This window comes from Monodelphis domestica, chromosome 4 (genome assembly GCF_027887165.1).
Source record: "Monodelphis domestica isolate mMonDom1 chromosome 4, mMonDom1.pri, whole genome shotgun sequence".
NCBI lineage: Eukaryota > Metazoa > Chordata > Mammalia > Didelphimorphia > Didelphidae > Monodelphis > Monodelphis domestica.
Window position 1 is genome coordinate 189,581,024 of NC_077230.1, and position 17,774 is coordinate 189,598,797.

Genomic DNA, 17,774 nt, shown 5'->3' on the forward strand with positions numbered 1-17,774 from the left:
ATTTCACATTAGCCCAATATAATTCCATTTGATTCAACAATCATTTCTAGATGGCCCACTACGTGTGAAACATTGTGCTGGGGAAGCCTGAGTATATGAAGACAAAAAGAACTGCCTTGTGATCTGCCTTGTGAAGCAGTAAATTACTGGACAAGGGAAGTGTTCAGAGGAGGCTAGATGAACATTTGTCTTGGATGTAGCAAAGGGATTCAGGTACCAAATAAGGGATTCAAATAGATTATCTCTAAAAACCAAAACTGTAATTCTAGATTATGTTTCTTGGTTTATTGCTTTCACAAATTGACAGGCAGGGCAGATAGGACTCTTAATAGACTTCCTACTGAGATAAAAGTTCCAAGGGAGACTGAAAGCAAATAATGAAAAATAATTCATTTGTATAGTGCTTTGAAGTTTACAAAGTATTTTTCACTTGGAGAGAGTTGATCCAGTGAGTCAGTTTTACCTGGGTGAGCTTTCGATTTTTACTGATTAAGTCCCCTTGATGAGACATAAATGATTCAACAAGTACTCCAGGCTAGGGTACTCTCAATACTTTTATCTGCCTTTTAAAAACAAACTAGAAACTGAAAAAAGTTCGGTGACCCACTGAGGGTCACAGCTAAATCAACTCCAGTCCAATTCCACTGATTAAATCCTGGAGTATATAATGTAAGTCACTTAAGTTATGCTCACAAATTATTCTACTCAAATTATGCTAATAAACATCTGAAAAACATAGGCTATCTGTATTTTACAAGAGAAGAAGAATATTGAGGGCCCCAGCCAGGGTCACTTTGCTCCCAGCTCCATTCTTCCTCCAGCCAGTTCTACATGCCCACCAGCAGCCTTGCCTGGCTTGGCCTGGCCTGGCAGCTCCTCTTCCTTCTTTTTGCCCTCCCCCATACTTTCCAGTTCCCCTTTATGTTTTGTTTTCTGCTGTTCAAATGTAAGGTCCTTTAGGGTAGGGTTCATCTTTTTCCCTAGCACCTAGTTCTGTATTGACATATAGTTTTAGCACTTAATCAATGTTTTATCTATCCATTTATTTATCTACAGTCCTCCACAAGTCCTTACCTCAATGTCTCATTACATATGGAGAGAACTCTGGGTTCTTAAAATTTATGCTAGTGGAATACACGATCTGTCAGATTTTACCTAGCTAGAAAGTCTCACTGAAGGACTTGAGTGGGCAATCCTAGAATCAATTTATTTAAATTTGGAGAGTTTTATCACTAGTAGGCGGACCTCTACAATAACAACAATAATAATGGCCTGTATTTACATAGTGTTTTAAGGATTTGAAGTTACTTTACCTAATTTCATTTTATTCTCAAAACAACTTTGTGAGGTAAGTGCTATTCTCTTCATTTTACTAATCAGAAAAATAAACCAGACAATGGTTGTGTTGTGCACATTCTCAAATGTAATCCAATCAGCAATCTGTCTCATTTAATTTAAGCTAAATTCATTATCTATCTGGAATGAGCATTGTACCCCAAAACTATAGAAGTGTTTCAGGCAAACTGTAAGCAGGGAAATTCCTTTGCTCCCTTACATCCTGGTGACTCCTAACCCAAAACATCTAATAATTCTGATAAGACCCTGAGAGGATTATCCTCCTTGGATAGTCCTTTATATTTGAGATGGACAGAGAGATTTGTTCTCTAAACTATGAGGGTCACCCCCTATGTGTTCAGGCAGAACCAGGTCAGATGACATCCCCATCCCCACCCCCAGTGCTTAACACTCTAGAGTGATGTCTTCACTGTTGTAAAGGGTATAAAGACCCCAGACCTGATGTCACTATGCTGTCTCCCTATGAGGCAGTTTTCCATCTAGGCTGTCCTACTGGCCAGATTCAACATTGCCTTCTAAATTCATAAATTTCTCTTTTTTTTATTTTAAAGCTAAGTTTCAGAGTCTTGCATCCTTGCAAAAGGTACCCTTCCCGAACCCCAAGGGGCTCACTTCAAGCCCCCCACAATGTATCTATGGCTTCTATCTGCTAGATATCTGCTAGAATAACCCAATAAACTGCAACCAACTGCATATAATCAGGAAAATTAACCCTATAATCTAGTATTTCTTTTTTTAATATCCTGAGCTAGAACTGATCTTTCTTCTGAACCAGGGTTTCTTCAACTTTTTTTTGTGTTATGGATCCCCTTGGCAGCCTGATGAAACCTATGGATTCCTTCTTGAAAGGTTTTAAAAAGCATAAAATAAAATATATGGAATTGCAAAGAAAATTATTTTGAAATTTCAGAACATCGAGTTTGTGCTGCTCCTCACCTATCTCATGTTCTGCCTCAATGGTATTATATTGATTTGTGCCACATGAGTCTTACAAAAGGTTAAAGGAGTTCAGAATAAGAAACCCAAGAACTGTAGTTTATATAGGATTGCTAGATTTTAGTTTGGAGTGTCAACACGGAATCTAGAAGTCCCAAACTTGTGATCTAATGGGATCTGATGAACCCTAAGTTTCAAGACTAGCTTATAGGTTGAAGACCCCAAAGTTTGTACTTGTTCCCAGTTCCCATGGGAATCTACATTGAAGGGAATCCCAGGCAGACTGGGGAAAGACAATCCTAGTTGGGTGAGACTAAGCATATGCTAAGGACCCTTTTTGTTTTAGTTAGTCTCCCCTATTGTATCAGACTCTTTCCCAAGTAGATTCACACCAGGGCAGGAACCATCCTTTAGTATCCATTGAAAGTAGCCCTTTCTCTTACACTCTAGCTTCTAGCTAAGATTCCTTTCCCAAGCTTGATTGTATCCTGTCCAAGTAGTTTGAACACTCCCATTTCCTATGTAGCTATAGTGATGTCAATCATCTTTCCCTGCTCCTGGTTTTCCCCCAAATGGTATATAGGTTCCCCAAATTCTCTTATTCCCTGGAGTTGTCATCTAGCATGGTGGCACTCCCAGGGTTCTGTGACCAGAGCGGCCAGAGTTCAATCCTCGGACTGTGCAGTCGTGTGTGGGGCGCAGCTCTGTTGTTGTAGGCCTACTAGTGCTGAACCCCTTTTTGCTCTTGATTAAAGAGTGATTTTGAATATTGAATAGTTCTGTTTTTTCCCAGTCAACAGAAGAAACTTAGGCTTGTTCTGAGATGTCAAATGGGAAATTGTTCCCTAATTGTAGTCACAGCCCTTCACTAACTTAACTGAAATGTAAAACCACAAGTGGAAACAGGAGGCCCTGAAATAGAGGAGCCACTCTGCCCACGCAGAGCATATCTGGCAATCCTAATGCTAGTAAATCTATTTGCCAAATCACTGAATTCTTTAAGCTGCAGAAGATTGGGTCCATAACAGCTGTTTCTACACTTAATTTGAAAATGTATCAGAAAATAGTGCTTTTACCATCAGTACAGCAGATTCTCTGACATCTGCACGTATTCAATACAAGCGGATTGGCACTGCCATCATTTGATTTGTAAAAAATAAAAGAAATCGTGAATTCCTTGTAAGGTACAGTTTAGGGCAGAGCAACGGTAATTTGCATCTACTCTAATTTGCATCAAAAGCCTACCTAAGGGTTGCAAAAGAAAAGAAAGCCTTTTCTTCGTTCTGGGTGCTGGGAGTGAAAGGGGGAAAAGAAGAGATTTGCACAAGGATCGTGTGGGAGGAGAGAGAGAGAAGCAGGAACTCCTTTCCAGGGCCAGACGGATCAGGTCTGGAAGGATTGTTTCTTTGCACACGGATCTAGCATTACAGGAAGTCAAATGCTCCTCCTCCATTATAGCAGCCGAGTGCAAAGGGCGGGAAAGGCCCTAGACCCAAAGGACTATGGGGGAGGGGAGATGGGGAAAAGGAAGAGGACTAAGGACGGAAGGCGCGCTCCCGCGGGAGGGGGAGACATAGAGGGGCGGTGGCGCGCGTCCCCGCGGCCAGCGCGGCGCTTTCTGCCCCACCCCCACCCACTCTCTTAGCCCGTCTCGCTCTCAGTTTCCTCAGCGCCCACGCCTAGCCCCTCCCCCTCACGTCCGCCTTCCCACCAGCCGCCGGCGGCGCGCGGAAAGTGCGTCACGTGACGGCCGGCCCCGCCTCTTCCTCTCGGTCCCATATTGAACCCGAGTTGGAGGCGGCGAGTCCGGTCTCAAAATGGAGGTAAAACAGCCGCCCGGCCGCCCCCAGCCCGACTCCGGCCGCCGTCGCCGCCGCCGGGGGGAGGAGGTATTAGGGGGAGAGCGGGGGGTTGCTGGGCTGTGGCCGGCGCGGGTGCCCCGGCTTTGGCGGGGGGAGTACGGAGGGAGGGCTCGGTCGGTCGGTCGATCCCGCGCTCTGCGCTGAGGCGGTGGGGGGGGGAGGGGAAGGGAGCGGGCCGCGGTGGAGCCGCCGGGCCCTCGGCCACCGCCGCCGTCCCCTCGGCTTCCTCCTCCCCCCGGTCTCCTGAGCCGCCTCCCGCCTCCCTCCGCCTCGAAGGCTGCCCCGCAAAGCCGCGGCTCGGTGGGGGCGCCATCCGGGGGCGGAGCGGGCCTGGCCGCGATGGCTCCTGATTTTAGGCGGAGTGCGGCATGGCAGGCGGGCGGGCGGGAGGGAGGGAGAGAGCGAGCGAGCGGTTGGGAAGAGCTGGTGGGGGAGGGGAGAGCCGAGCCGAGCGGGGATGGGAGGGAGGGAAGGGAGGGGGCGGGCAACCACATCCGGGAGAGCGGGCGGGCGGCGGCCGCCGCCACATTGACATTGATCCTCGGCTCTATGAAATGGCGCATTGGCCCGCAATGGCCGCCGCTTCGCTGCTGCTGCTGCTGCCTAGCGAGAGCGCGGGATTGGGCTGGGGGGGGGGCGCTGGCGGGAATGGGAAGAGGGAGGGAGGAAGAAGGGAGACGAAGGCGGCGAGGGGAGGCGCTGCTGCAAATAATCTAAACGCTTGCTGCTTTTTGCAATCACAGCGTCTCCGCCACCAGGTTTCTAGGCCTGAAAGAACCATTCTTCAACCGCTGGGAGAGTACTTCAGTCTCGCTCCCTGCTCCTTTCTCCTCTGAGGGGTGTTGTTCTTTTAGATGTCCGGGCAGGGATCGAAATCTTTGTCTTTTCTTCCCCCACCCTACCCCCATCTCCAATATATCTATAAAGTGTTTTTTTTACGGTCCCCAAAGTAACGAACATGAGATTAATGCCTTTTTACCAGCCACTCTTGTAGATAGATGAAAGACACTTCCCTCCCATAACTTAAAAGTGAAATGGGAAGAAAAGGAATGATTAAAGATGATTGAGGAAAATAATTGATCATGGTGTCTGCAAGAAAAGTCTGACGTGTCAAAAACCCTTATTAAAGCTCCCTTGGCCAATTTTCTAACAATTTTTGTTAACACGATTCATCATAATCAAAATTGTCCTCACTTTACTCCAGTAAACTATCTAATTGAAATTAGAGGATGGGCAACATCAAATTGAAATGAAATGAAAAGTTTTTTAGTCGTTTTATGTTTCCAAGGTTTTGAATCAAATGGTTCTATGGCCCTGATTCGAAAAGCAAACTGATTATACAATTACGAAAACTTATTGAATTTAAAGTTAAAATAATTCCTGACTTTTTCTTTCTTTCTTTTTTACAATAGTGGCAGTTTTGTTTTTTAAAAATTTTTTGGTCATTTTAGTTATGATAAATTATTAGGGTGTAGATTTGGCCATCCTAATTAGGCAACAAATTTTAAGTCATCCTGGAAATTGGGGGAATGACTTTTTAAAACCAGTAATATTACATTTAACTGAATTCCATGTATTGAATTATTTGGAGGGAAACACTACCAGAGACATTCTCGTACAACTGAAAATCAATTGTAACATCATGCAAGACCAATTTGGAGCCCAAGTTGCAATATAGTAATAAACCAAAATATGTATGGAGAAATATTTAATAGGATGTATAATGTTTAGCAATTTATTGAAAGATTGAAAGTTTAATGTCGTGGATCACTAATTTTTTAAAGCATGCCGGATTTAAAAAATTGGGATGATTTAGAAACAAAGGCACAGAATCATAATGCTCTAAAAAACTTAATTGTCTTAAAATTGTTATTTAAAACATAACCTTCAAGTTTCAGTAGTGTCAAATTTTGTAAAAGTAATAGAATCTAGAAGAAAGTATTCTATTTTTCCACGACTGCTGCTGACTCCATTACTGACAAAGAGAATGGTGGGGGAGGGCAAGGTTAGCTTTGAGTTAAATTTTCTTTCCTTTGCCTAGAAGCAAGTATTTCTAGATACATGAATGGAGGTTTACGTGTATAATTTTAGTTTATCCCTGAAGTCTCCCCCGCCCCAATTGTTCAAAATGTAATTTCAGATGAAGAATAATAAAGGGTGGTTTTAGGCTAACATTTAAAAGACAGGTTATAAGTTTCTGTATCACATAGTATCTCTTAGAACAACTTGGCAGCATCTATACTTAACCAGTTTTCACCCAACAAAATAAATAGCATTTGAAAAGGCTGTACAAGTTTTTGTTAACTAATCTACATTAACTATAGTGGAGGAAATCTGCATTAACTATATAGTAGGGGAAATTACAAATAAATTCAGTAGTTTATTTTGCTACTTACTAAACTCAGTAGCGTGGTAGTAATAATTTCTCTAGAGAGCTAGAATCCAAAACATTTGATGAATATAAGTGAGAATTATGAACCTCTAAGTTTGTTTATTTTTCTAAGGGTCATGATCCAAAGGAACCAGAGCAGTTGAGAAAACTGTTTATTGGTGGCTTGAGCTTTGAAACTACGGATGATAGTTTAAGAGAACACTTTGAAAAATGGGGCACTCTCACAGATTGTGTGGTAAGTTAAAATCTAAATAAAGATACAAAAGTTAGATGAAAAAGATTTATGACCTGGGGCAACAAATTGTAACATGTAAAATATGTTTTGTAGGTGATGAGAGATCCCCAAACAAAACGTTCCAGAGGCTTTGGCTTTGTGACTTATTCTTGTGTAGAAGAGGTAGATGCAGCTATGTGTGCTCGGCCACATAAGGTTGATGGACGTGTAGTAGAACCAAAGAGAGCTGTTTCTAGAGAGGTATGTCAACAGTTCATATGCTGTGTACTCAGCATGAAATTGTTACAGAAAGTTGCATTTTTTACTTCTTTTTAAAAATAGGATTCTGTAAAACCTGGTGCACATCTAACCGTGAAGAAAATTTTTGTTGGTGGTATTAAAGAAGATACAGAAGAATATAATTTAAGAGACTACTTTGAAAAGTATGGCAAGATCGAAACTATAGAAGTTATGGAAGATCGACAGAGTGGAAAGAAGAGAGGATTTGCATTTGTAACTTTTGATGATCATGATACAGTTGACAAAATTGTTGGTATGTAACAATTTCTTAAATCTGGGATGAACAAAAAGAAACATTCTAGCTTGAGTTGTGAATTGGATTTGATAAAATTACTTGTAATTCCAATCCATATAATAGAAGGATCACACTTTTTAACATTAAGTGCAATAAACTCACTTTATTATAACTTGCTTTAAATCTGCCTTTTCCAAAGACAAAATTGTTGGTTTTTATTGAAACTTTGTTCTCTTTAGTTCAGAAATATCATACTATTAATGGGCATAACTGTGAGGTGAAAAAAGCCCTTTCGAAGCAAGAGATGCAATCTGCTGGGTCACAAAGAGGTGAGTTGTATGATATGTATACATGTATGTAGAGAAATTGTGAATGTATGTTTAGGACTTAACATTTCTGACTCTCCTAAATTATTTTAAAGGTCGTGGAGGTGGTTCAGGCAATTTTATGGGACGAGGAGGAAACTTTGGAGGTGGTGGTGGAAACTTTGGCCGTGGCGGAAACTTTGGTGGAAGAGGTAGAATGCTTTTTAAATCTATTTCTAACATACCTACCTGATTTTTATGGTATCTACAGTGTACTCATTTTTGTGTTTTGCATTTTCCCTCTTAGGTGGTTATGGTGGTGGTGGTGGTGGCAGCAGAGGCAGTTATGGAGGTGGAGATGGTGGATATAATGGATTTGGTGGAGATGGTAAGACTTTTTCATGCTGTTGTATTTCAGCTACTTTTTGTATATTCTTTCCATCGGGAATTTTTAAAAAATGTGCTTGACTTATTACCCTTTTGTCTAATTACAAATGTGTATGATTTAGAACATCAGAGATAATTACATTCAAGACTGTTTGGAGATGAAATGTGACATGTCTTCAGGGTTATATATATGTAGGTTTACTGACTCCTCTTTAAGTGGTATTTCATAGAATTATGTTTTTTAGAGGTGGAAGAGGACCTTTCATCATACTGTTTTTACACATATAATAATGTTGAGGTCCAATCATGTTATTTTTTAACTCTTGTCTTCAGTCTTAGAATCAATACTAAGTATATCCTAAGGCAGAAGAACAATGAAGATTAGGCAGTTGGGGTTAAGTGACTTGCCTGGGATCACACAACTAGGAAGTGTCAGTTCAGATTTGAATCTGGGACCTCCTTGTCACCAAACCATTCTCACTCCACTGAGTGAGCCACTTAGTTGCCACTCCAGCCTTGCTTCTTGTAAAGCCATATAATTTTGACCAGACACATTTATAGTATCACTAACATGTCATTTATATCTCCAAGTATACAAGTAGCATTAATAAGTAACTTTCCTGAGATTTTACTACCCCTCTGACTAGTAATTAAGATTAGTATTCTAACAGTTTATATCATGGTTTCCTTTGGGTTCTCATTACTGTTGTAGTTCTAGTTTGCCTGATTGTTATCAGTTTTGTAATGAAAAATAGATGAAAGTAACCATTTAAACCAACTAGTATAAGCATAACTTGTTATTGAGGTATTAAGTCACAAGAATACATTAAAACTTAAACTGCAGCATGAATTTTGTCTTCACATACTTTAACAAGGACAGATATTGTTAAATTTTTTGAATATAAGACTAATAAGATAAATTGCTGGAGGTTAGACTGCAGTATGACAATTTTATTGTAGTGTGCTTTTTGAGAGTTTATTTATGAGAGTAATGAGAGTAAATTATTAATTTAGCATTCATAAAATCGGCTGTATTGTAGAATAGGTATGTATTTATGTTCCTGCTTTATTTACTTTTTTTTGTAGGTGGCAACTATGGAGGTGGTCCTGGCTACAGTAGTAGAGGGGGTTATGGTGGTGGTGGTGGACCTGGATACGGAAACCAAGGTGGTGGATATGGTGGTGGTGGTGGAGGCTATGATGGTTACAATGAAGGAGGAAATTTTGGTGGTGGTAAGCATTACAAATTTCTTACTTTAAAATATGGGTAGGTTTAAACTTTGTATTTAGAATCCTGTGTAATTCCAATATTATGGGTGCTCTGTTGAAAACCAGTATCTAATTAGCATTCAGCTAAACATTTTTAGGATATGATCAACCTTAGAAAGGCTTTTAACAATAGTAGGTTAGTAAAAACTTAATGTGAATTGATATTAAAATGAAAGTTCTCATTTTACTTTTGTATGGGTTTTGTTTTTCTTTAATAATTGTTGTCTGCCACATCCTTAGCTAAAATTATCAAATACCACTGTTGTCACTTTAGGGGTTTTTACCTTGATTGGGATTAATGTTCACATCAGTGGATCTGAATGGTAAAGGAGCAGACTTAAACCCTAGGTTAAATACCTAAGCACTTTGATAGTACTTGGGGGTGGTATGTAAGGTTTTTTTTTCTAAAGCTAGGTTTTGTTACCCATGTTAATGTAATCTTGAACATAATTTATGTGGGTGTATAATTGTATTTGTATGAGTTTATTCCATTTTATTACAGTTACAGTACCTGCATGAGCCTGACAGTCAACAGCATTTGAGCGCCTTCTGTGTGCAGTGCTGTATCAATGAGTTTAGAAGTTTGGCTGAGTAAGAAATAATAGCGAATCAAACAGTTGTATTAACTTTTAGGGTATTCACTTTCTGCCTAGACACTAGAAAACAGGGATAGGCAAGCTCTACTGTAGTACAGGGGCTACTAAACTGTTTCTAAGACTTGTGGTATTCATATTGCTTTGATTCTTGCCTCTTTTATTGTTTTGTCATTTCTCTTGCCCCATCCCTTTCCTATTCTCCCCTTCCAATGCCTTAGGCCTGTCAGTTGGCATCCATGGGTATTGCATAGTCCCATTAGTGACACATTTAAAGGGTTGCTAGCATCTGTGGAGAATACTAACATGGTTGACAGGAGAACATATGCATACAAGTAGTTTTACAGGGGAAATGTCATATTTATGTTATTATACAGTAAAAAAAATGACAATCTTTGTAATTTCAGGTAACTATGGTGGCAGTGGGAACTATAATGATTTTGGAAATTATAGTGGGCAGCAGCAATCAAATTATGGACCCATGAAAGGAGGCAGTTTTGGTGGAAGGAGCTCAGGCAGTCCTTATGGTGGTAAATATTATTAATTTCTTTCCTTAAAATTTGAGATCTCGATTGTAAAGAAAATTTGACATACATTGTTTTATTTTCAGGTGGTTATGGATCTGGTGGTGGAAGTGGTGGATATGGTAGCAGAAGGTTCTAAAAACTCATCAGAAAAGGGTAGGTATTCTTATATATTAATCATGATGATAAAGAATAAATGGAACTTTTCACTGAGTGTAATAATTTTTTTATCCTATATTATTCAACAGGCTACAGTTCTTAGCAGGAGAGAGAGCGAGGAGTTGTCAGGAAAGCTGCAGGTTACTTTGAGACAGTCGTCCCAAATGCATTAGAGGAACTGTAAAAATCTGCCACAGAAGGAACGATGATCCATAGTCAGAAAAGTTACTGCAGCTTAAACAGGAAACCCTTCTTGTTCAGGACTGTCATAGCCACAGTTTGCAAAAAGTGCAGCTATTGATTAATGCAATGTAGTGTCAATTAGATGTACATTCCTGAGGTCTTTTATCTGTTGTAGCTTTGTCTTTTCTTTTTCTTTTCATTACATCAGGTATATTGCCCTGTAAATTGTGGTAGTGGTACCAGGAATAAAAAATTAAGGAATTTTTAACTTTTCAATATTTGTGTAGTTCAGTTTTTCTACATTTTAGTACAGAAACTTTAATGAAATGCGGTTTTGAAGGTGTTTCCTTGTTAGTTAACAAGTAGAGAAGATCATTGTTAATTACTATTTTGTATGAATTTTGCTAAAGTTAACTGTAAAGAAACACCTGCTGACTTGCAGTCTAAGGGGAATCTATTCTCCCCAAACCAAACCATAATACCCATTGATATGAATGGGAGCTGACAAATGGAGAGAATAGATCATTTGTATGTTTGCAATGTGTGTTTTAGATAACAACTAGGATTGGGTATTTAAATTAGTATATTTGTGAATTGATAGCATTAAGCTTTACCTTTCAAATGAAAATTTCAAATTACCTTTTGGGTTGTGCATATATATTTTTTTTAATTGTAATTCTCTATGATTTAGTGTGTTAGCTCTGCCAAGTTCTAGCTGTGTTTATTAAAAAGGAAAAAAAAAAAATCCATTCTAGAGTTACCTTGGCCACCTTTGAAACTTCTGCCATAACATAATGTTGGTTTAGGAGATATCTATAGTCTCCTGATTAAGTTCTGGATGATGGAGGGGTGGGAGTAGGGGCAGTAGTTTTATTTTTTCTTTCCCTCTCTTTTGAAAGATTTTTCTTAATGAATTTAAAGAAATAGCCCACTACAAAGTCTTCTGTATCCAAACAAATAATGGATACTTGGGTTTTTTGTTTGGTTTTTATTTTGTGTTAATTGGTTTAGGGGAGGGGAAAGAGGCCCAAAGATCCTCAAAATACTTGCCTTGGTTTAATGTCTTTTTAATTTATACAAGCTGTCAGAGCAAGAGAATAAAAAGCACGCATTGTGAAACACTTAAATGGCTGGCATGCTTTCCTGCTTACACCATATGCATTTTTCTGGATGAAACCAAGGATAGCCTAGGTATAATCCTCTAAAACTACCTTCTTGCAGCAGCAATGTAGCACAATTGTTTGGTACACAAGCTTTTCGCTTCTGAAGACCCTGAATTCAAGTTTGATTCTAAGTAAGAATTCATTTGCACTTCAGTGCCTAGACAACATGTCATCACCATCATCATATATATATCTACTTCAACACAATATTGGTATGAGTTATCAGTTTGCTTGAAAAACACTGATTGTGAAGGAGTTCCATGATCTAGGTATCTTGCCAACACTATGTGGGACAATATCCCCACGTAAAGTCTACTGTTTTGCGCCAGATGATGCTTAATGTTTCTTTAAGTACTAAATATATCTATATATATATGTGTCCCACTGTTGTCCTTTCTTTGGCCGTTGAACATTTTAATCCAGAAATTTCTATTTTCTGTTCAATTAAGCACTGGGCAAAACAAGCAATAAATGGAGGGTGGGACCGGTTTTCAATGAATTTACTCGTGTTGCTTTAACTTGTGCCATTGTTCAGTATTAATATGTGGATGCATGCTTTGCGAGCATGGAAATGGGTTGCAGATGTGGCAATTTTCCAGAAGTCAAACTCACAAACCAATAAATGTCATGAGCAGACAACACTTGATTGTTAATGAGCATATGTCAATAAAGCAGGGTAGAAAAAAATAGGTAAATATTGAAAGTGGTTAAGTTCCTGCCAGTTTTAAGTTCAAAAACTTGCACAAGGACATATTCAATGTTCATGATTTAATCCTGGGTTCTTGGTTCAAAATAAAAGCTTGCAAAGTATTTTCTGACAGTGATAAAGATAGAAGGGGGTAAGGGAGAGGAACATTCCCTTTCAAGTCTGAAATTTGTTTCAAATAATGGTGACACTACTTAATAGGTCATGAGGCCAATTGTACTTTTGTGTTAACTCTGGAATTAGTTTAATAATGAGAAATTGTCAACTTATGAAAAAATTGTTTGCAACCTATAAGCAGGTGGAGTCTGATGTTGACCTGTTTATAAGTTGTATTAGCTTAGTTTTTGTGCACAGAGTGGAAAAAGTAAGCCATGAGGAAGGCGGTTTAACCAGCATTAAAGGACCTAAGATGTGCATTCTAGCACATTATGGATCAAAGGCAACTCAATAAGACAGGACTTCCGCAGCCTTTTGAGTGGACAAGTCAGCATATTTAAAGAATGTCAAGGCAGCAGCAAGAGCTTCAACTTCAGAGAAGTGAAGGCATAAGATACTGTGCTGATAGTGAGCTGCTTTCCAAAGGCTAGTTAAACTCTGCAATAAACAGCTGAAATATCGAAGAAAGTCTAGCAAGAGTTCTTCACCTTTTGGAACATCCTTGAGTGATAGCTACTTGAGTTGGCACAGTCGATAGGTCTAGCATTTAGACCTGCAAGGAAGGGCAATAAGCATTTAGGTAAGGTTTGCCTTTGAATTTTTTCACTAATTAACGGGTAATTTTTTGTAAAGCAAGGTAAGAGTAATCTTTTTGATTTACAGGTTGAATGAGAACTACTTGCCTATATGAGGAATGCCTTGCATATCATCTTAAATTCGAAGGTTTCTGGCTGGGTAAGACTTAACAGTGTACAAAAGAATACCTGCATATGATGTCATTTAGTTTCCCTTTCTACTATACATGTCCCATGCACATTTTAAGCGTTTCATCTCTTACCCAGTTGAGTGATTCCCTACCTCCCCCCTCCTCCCCATGTACACATCATCATTTTGAAACTCCATTTGCTTAATTCTGGGACCATTTTAACAAGGGAACTAACCATTACCTGTGGTTTTTATATTACAAAGCTAATATAAAGCCCTTTGATGAAGCAGCCTGTCCACCTCAGTCAATTGTGACAAACATGAAAATTGTTGACCAGGTTATTGAGTAACGGATAAATTTACTCTTAATGGGGCTTAAACCCATTTACACTGAACAAAGTCACACAACAGCTTCATATCAGTCCTGTCGGGGTCATTGTATGTTCCATTTTAAAGGTGTGGGTTCTGTTCAATGATTTGCCAGTGCTATCCAGCTTATACGGTTTAAAGCTGGTATTTAAACATACCAAACTAATGGATGTCTTTCTATGAGGTGCTTGGAGCATATAAGCAGAGTGTAGGAGATGTTAATTACAAAATGTAAATGTTGGCAGCCTAGCATTTAGGTACAGAACTTGGTTTGCTTCAAGTATATGAACCCTTTTAAAATCCTTATTTCTTAGAATTAAGTATTTATTCCAAGGGAGAAGAATGGGTAAGGGCTAGGCAATAAAGCTGACTTTCCCTAGGCCACACAGCTAGGAATTGTCTAAAGCCAATTTTGAACCCAGGATCTCCTGGCTCTCAATCCAAACCACAAAGCTGTCTCCTATCAGGCCTTATAAAAAGCTTTCTTGTAGAAATGACTTTTAGGTATAAGCATATTTAATGAAACTTAACTACTTGGACCTCCATTTCTATAAAATACTTTTTAATGAAAAGCAAATATGAATAAGTTTATAGGGATATCCTAGGCATTTGAATTTATAATTTTCCACCTGGTTATTTTCTGATCAACAAGATAAGGTATATTGCCCACTGTCTTTAAAATTATGAAAATAATTCAGAGCCTTTTTTTTTTCTTACAAAGACTAGAAGCTTGTGTTTGGTACTCTTATACCAGGTGTAGAATTTGCCCCAATCATTTCCCACAAGAAGCTAGCAAATTTTCCTCATGTGAGATAAAGCAGTTCTTAATCTGGATTTATAATTTATCAAATCAGACTAACAATAAAAGAATATGTGAATCTGATGCATACCTTTGAAATCTTGTAGAATTCAGTTCAATGTTAAATTCTCTAGGAAAAAAGGTTATTTTTTTTTAAGGGTAGGGGAACAGAACAAAACCATTTTCCCCCTAAAAGGGAAAGTGACATTGTTTAGGATTTTGGTTTTTTTTTTTTAGGACTTTATGCAATCTTAAGATGGGGGGGTGGGGGGAGCTACCAAAGTTAGGAAATCTACTCCCTCCTTTTCAAAGGTCTGATGATAATTAAAGGAATTAAGGCTTGTGTACAAATCAGTTATTAACCTCCAACAGGTGAGTATATTCTCTTCCAAAACACCCAACTATTTAATGCACTTTAAAATAACACTTTAGCGGGGGCATCCATCATCAATAACAACATAGACCAGAGGAGCAAAGTACCTTAAATGATCTCAAATGATTTTTTCACTTGGTTTAGTGGATTCATTTCACCAGGAATTTTTGCTTGCTAAACAATGGTAAAGAATTCTAAGTAACATGTATTTAAGTAAAATGTTTTGTTTTTGAAAAGTTAGAAGCAGTCAAACTTGTGCCTATTGATTTCCCCAATTATGAATACAAATTTCATAAAATTTTACACATGGAATAACTGGGTTCAAAACTGTCCTGGATGTATTTGTATCTTAAAACATGATTGTTAACAATTCTTAGTGCCCATTTGACCAAGGGATCTAGATTCATGCAAATCTGCCCTAAAAACTTCTAAGGAGGAGAATCCTAATTTGGCTATTTTACTCTGACACCAGTTTAAGAGAAAATAGCTCAAACTATTGCATACCTAAATGACTGGTGCAAACAGCTTTGTTGTCAAAGGTGGCAGTCAAGTGCTGCTTTGTTGTAGCAGCTGACACCTGTTTCTAAAACAGCAGGGTTTCTGTCATAACAAATATAAAGGAACACTACATAATCTGCTTACTGTTATATTTACTTGCTATTAGGGTAATTGTTTAAACAGTGGAAGAATTTTATACAAGTACTTTCAAAATACTTTAAGATGTTTTGGATATTCAGAACTTAGAAGGGATTGCTCATAATGCTTAATTGTAACAATGTATACAGAAATATATTTTCATTAAAATCTTTTTGCAAAATGTGTGTGGTGTGTTCTGTGCCAACACAATTCTAATTGGAGGCATGTATTGAAAACATTTTCAAAGCAACAGTGATGGTTGGGTATACATGGTCACAATTCAGTGGACATTAAATACAAACAGGTAAAGTAGAAAATAGCTGAGATGCTGATAAGGAGGGGAATCATCTTGTTTAATTCTGCAAGGACTATGGGGAAAATTGAGAAAAATTCTAACAATAACACAAGTTGACCCTAACTGTAGAAACAGTAATGGATGAAATAAGCAAATCCATCAATAACGAGTTCGGATGCCTTTGAAAAGACTAAAAGGGATACAAAGCAATTTGAAGCGCTTTGCTCTACTAATAGTGTAGCAATTTTAAAATAGCATTCAGAGTATATCTGAAGGATACAGGTTATATATTTTAGGAACTTGTACCATCTATAAGTGTTGTTAGGTGAAAGGTGCTTTTGAACTTGGCCTCCTGGTTGGATGGATCATGTGTCTTGGTCTTGTATAACATTTAGTGAGCTTAGACCTGTTTATGACAATGAGTACATATGATTATGATGCAGTAAAATCTATGAGTTGGAGATCAGGTCCTGATTCAAATCAAAGTGGCCACAATTTAGCTGCATGACCTTGGGCAAGTCATTTACCTTTCACCTGTAAGGATTAAGTTGGGTTGCTTTAACCGTAGTTTGTAGGTTATTAGATGCTACCAGAGGTTGTGCAAATTCTGCCCATAAGAACTTTGAAAGTTATTACTGTGTATAGGAATGTAGTGATTGAGATGTTTATGTAATTACTGGCTGCAAGAAGGTATTTAAGGAAATAAAATTAGTTGAGCCATAAAGTAGAAATGTCTTTTTAGCTATCTTAGCTCTGGTATAGATGTCTGGTCATCTCCATTTTGCGCAAAAAAAAACCCATAAGCAGCGATGAACCAAAGTATAAAAATCCCCTTTGGCTACATAATGACTTAAGAAGCAGTTTGTAAACATGTTTTGTATTTTAATTTTGTTGAGTATCTCCCAGTTATATCCTAATTTAGTTTGCAGGTACACATATGAGAGGGCAGCATGCAATGGATCTGGAAGATACCAGCTCCTGGTATTTCACTGGTAGTTCCTCATAATACCAAAATCATTCCTTTGTTTTTAGACAATTAGGTTGACAAGAACGAAATGGATCCCATAGGTATGGTATAAAGGTGGGTATGTAAAGTTCAGCTGTAATGCAGTAACAAACCAGTATAAAATGGAAAGTTTAAATTTCAAAAATGCCCATGATTCTTTTTCTTGAGTACTCTTACACAGAATGATTTTTAGATGTTACCAAGATGGTGCTTGAACATTTATTGCTATTTTCAGTTTCAAGTGTTATATTCAGTATTAAGCTTGGGTTTGTTTGTTTGTTTCCTGAGGCTTCAATTGTTTTAATATACAACTTAACCAATATAGTTGGTTTTAATGTGGAACTTTTAAAATTTGTCAAGCACTGATTATTCCTGTAAGGTATGGGTATTGCTGATAATCCCCATCTTACAAATGAGTAAAGTCTGAATGGTGATTTGCACAAGGTCACTAAAATAACAAATCTTAAAGAGGCAGGATCCAAGTTTTGGAACCTTTTGTACCACTTACACGGAACATGAAGGTAGTAGGTATGAAAGTGGAAGGCATGCTGAACTTGGTAGTCCTAGCTGTAAAAAAGCAAGTAACTTGTATTGGCAATTGATTTAGCTCTAGAGCTAACAAAGGCAGTTATTGTTTTGGTGGTGGACATGTAAAGTATGTTTATCTTATGGGGAAGAAATTCTTTGGACTTTAGTGTTAAAAATTACTGTTGAGGGGCAACAATTAGGTGGCTGTGGAGAGGTCCTGGGTTCAAATGTGGCCTCACTTTCTAGCTGTGTGACCCTGTACAAGTCACAACCCCAGTTACCTAGCCCTTACTGCTCTTCTGTTGTGGAAATGATATCAATTA

The 17,774-nt window shown here is 38.4% G+C and overlaps 1 protein-coding gene across 3 annotated transcripts; it reads left to right on the forward strand.

Annotated features, from left to right (window-relative positions):
* Positions 1 to 3,898: 3,898 nt before the first annotated feature.
* Positions 3,899 to 15,803, forward strand: HNRNPA3 (heterogeneous nuclear ribonucleoprotein A3). Of its 3 annotated transcripts, none has more exons than XM_056794030.1 (11): positions 3,899 to 4,181; positions 6,659 to 6,781; positions 6,875 to 7,021; positions 7,103 to 7,313; positions 7,535 to 7,624; positions 7,717 to 7,812; positions 7,908 to 7,988; positions 9,074 to 9,220; positions 10,257 to 10,379; positions 10,460 to 10,529; positions 10,622 to 11,842. In XM_056794030.1, exons 1-10 carry the CDS (start codon positions 4,110 to 4,112, stop codon positions 10,510 to 10,512), a joined length of 1,143 nt encoding a protein of 380 aa, XP_056650008.1. In that variant the 5' UTR covers positions 3,899 to 4,109; the 3' UTR covers positions 10,513 to 10,529; positions 10,622 to 11,842. The 3 variants fall into 3 exon arrangements, with proteins under 3 accessions (XP_056650008.1, XP_056650010.1, XP_056650009.1); XM_056794032.1 differs by having other exon boundaries at positions 3,985 to 4,115; XM_056794031.1 differs by lacking the exon at positions 10,622 to 11,842 and adding an exon at positions 13,404 to 15,803 and having other exon boundaries at positions 4,010 to 4,181.
* The last annotated feature ends 1,971 nt before the right edge of the window (positions 15,804 to 17,774 follow it).

What these genes read in the sequence shown, in the direction of transcription:
- HNRNPA3 (XM_056794030.1), top strand. Translation starts at nt 4,110, where the DNA reads ATGGAGGTAAAACAGCCGCCCGGCCGCCCCCAGCCCGACTCCGGCCGC. An exon ending in GCACTCTCACAGATTGTGTG is followed by an intron (nt 6,782 to 6,874) that starts GTAAGTTAAAAT and finishes TATGTTTTGTAG; the next exon opens with GTGATGAGAGATCCCCAAAC. An exon ending in CGGAAACTTTGGTGGAAGAG is followed by an intron (nt 7,813 to 7,907) that starts GTAGAATGCTTT and finishes TTTCCCTCTTAG; the next exon opens with GTGGTTATGGTGGTGGTGGT.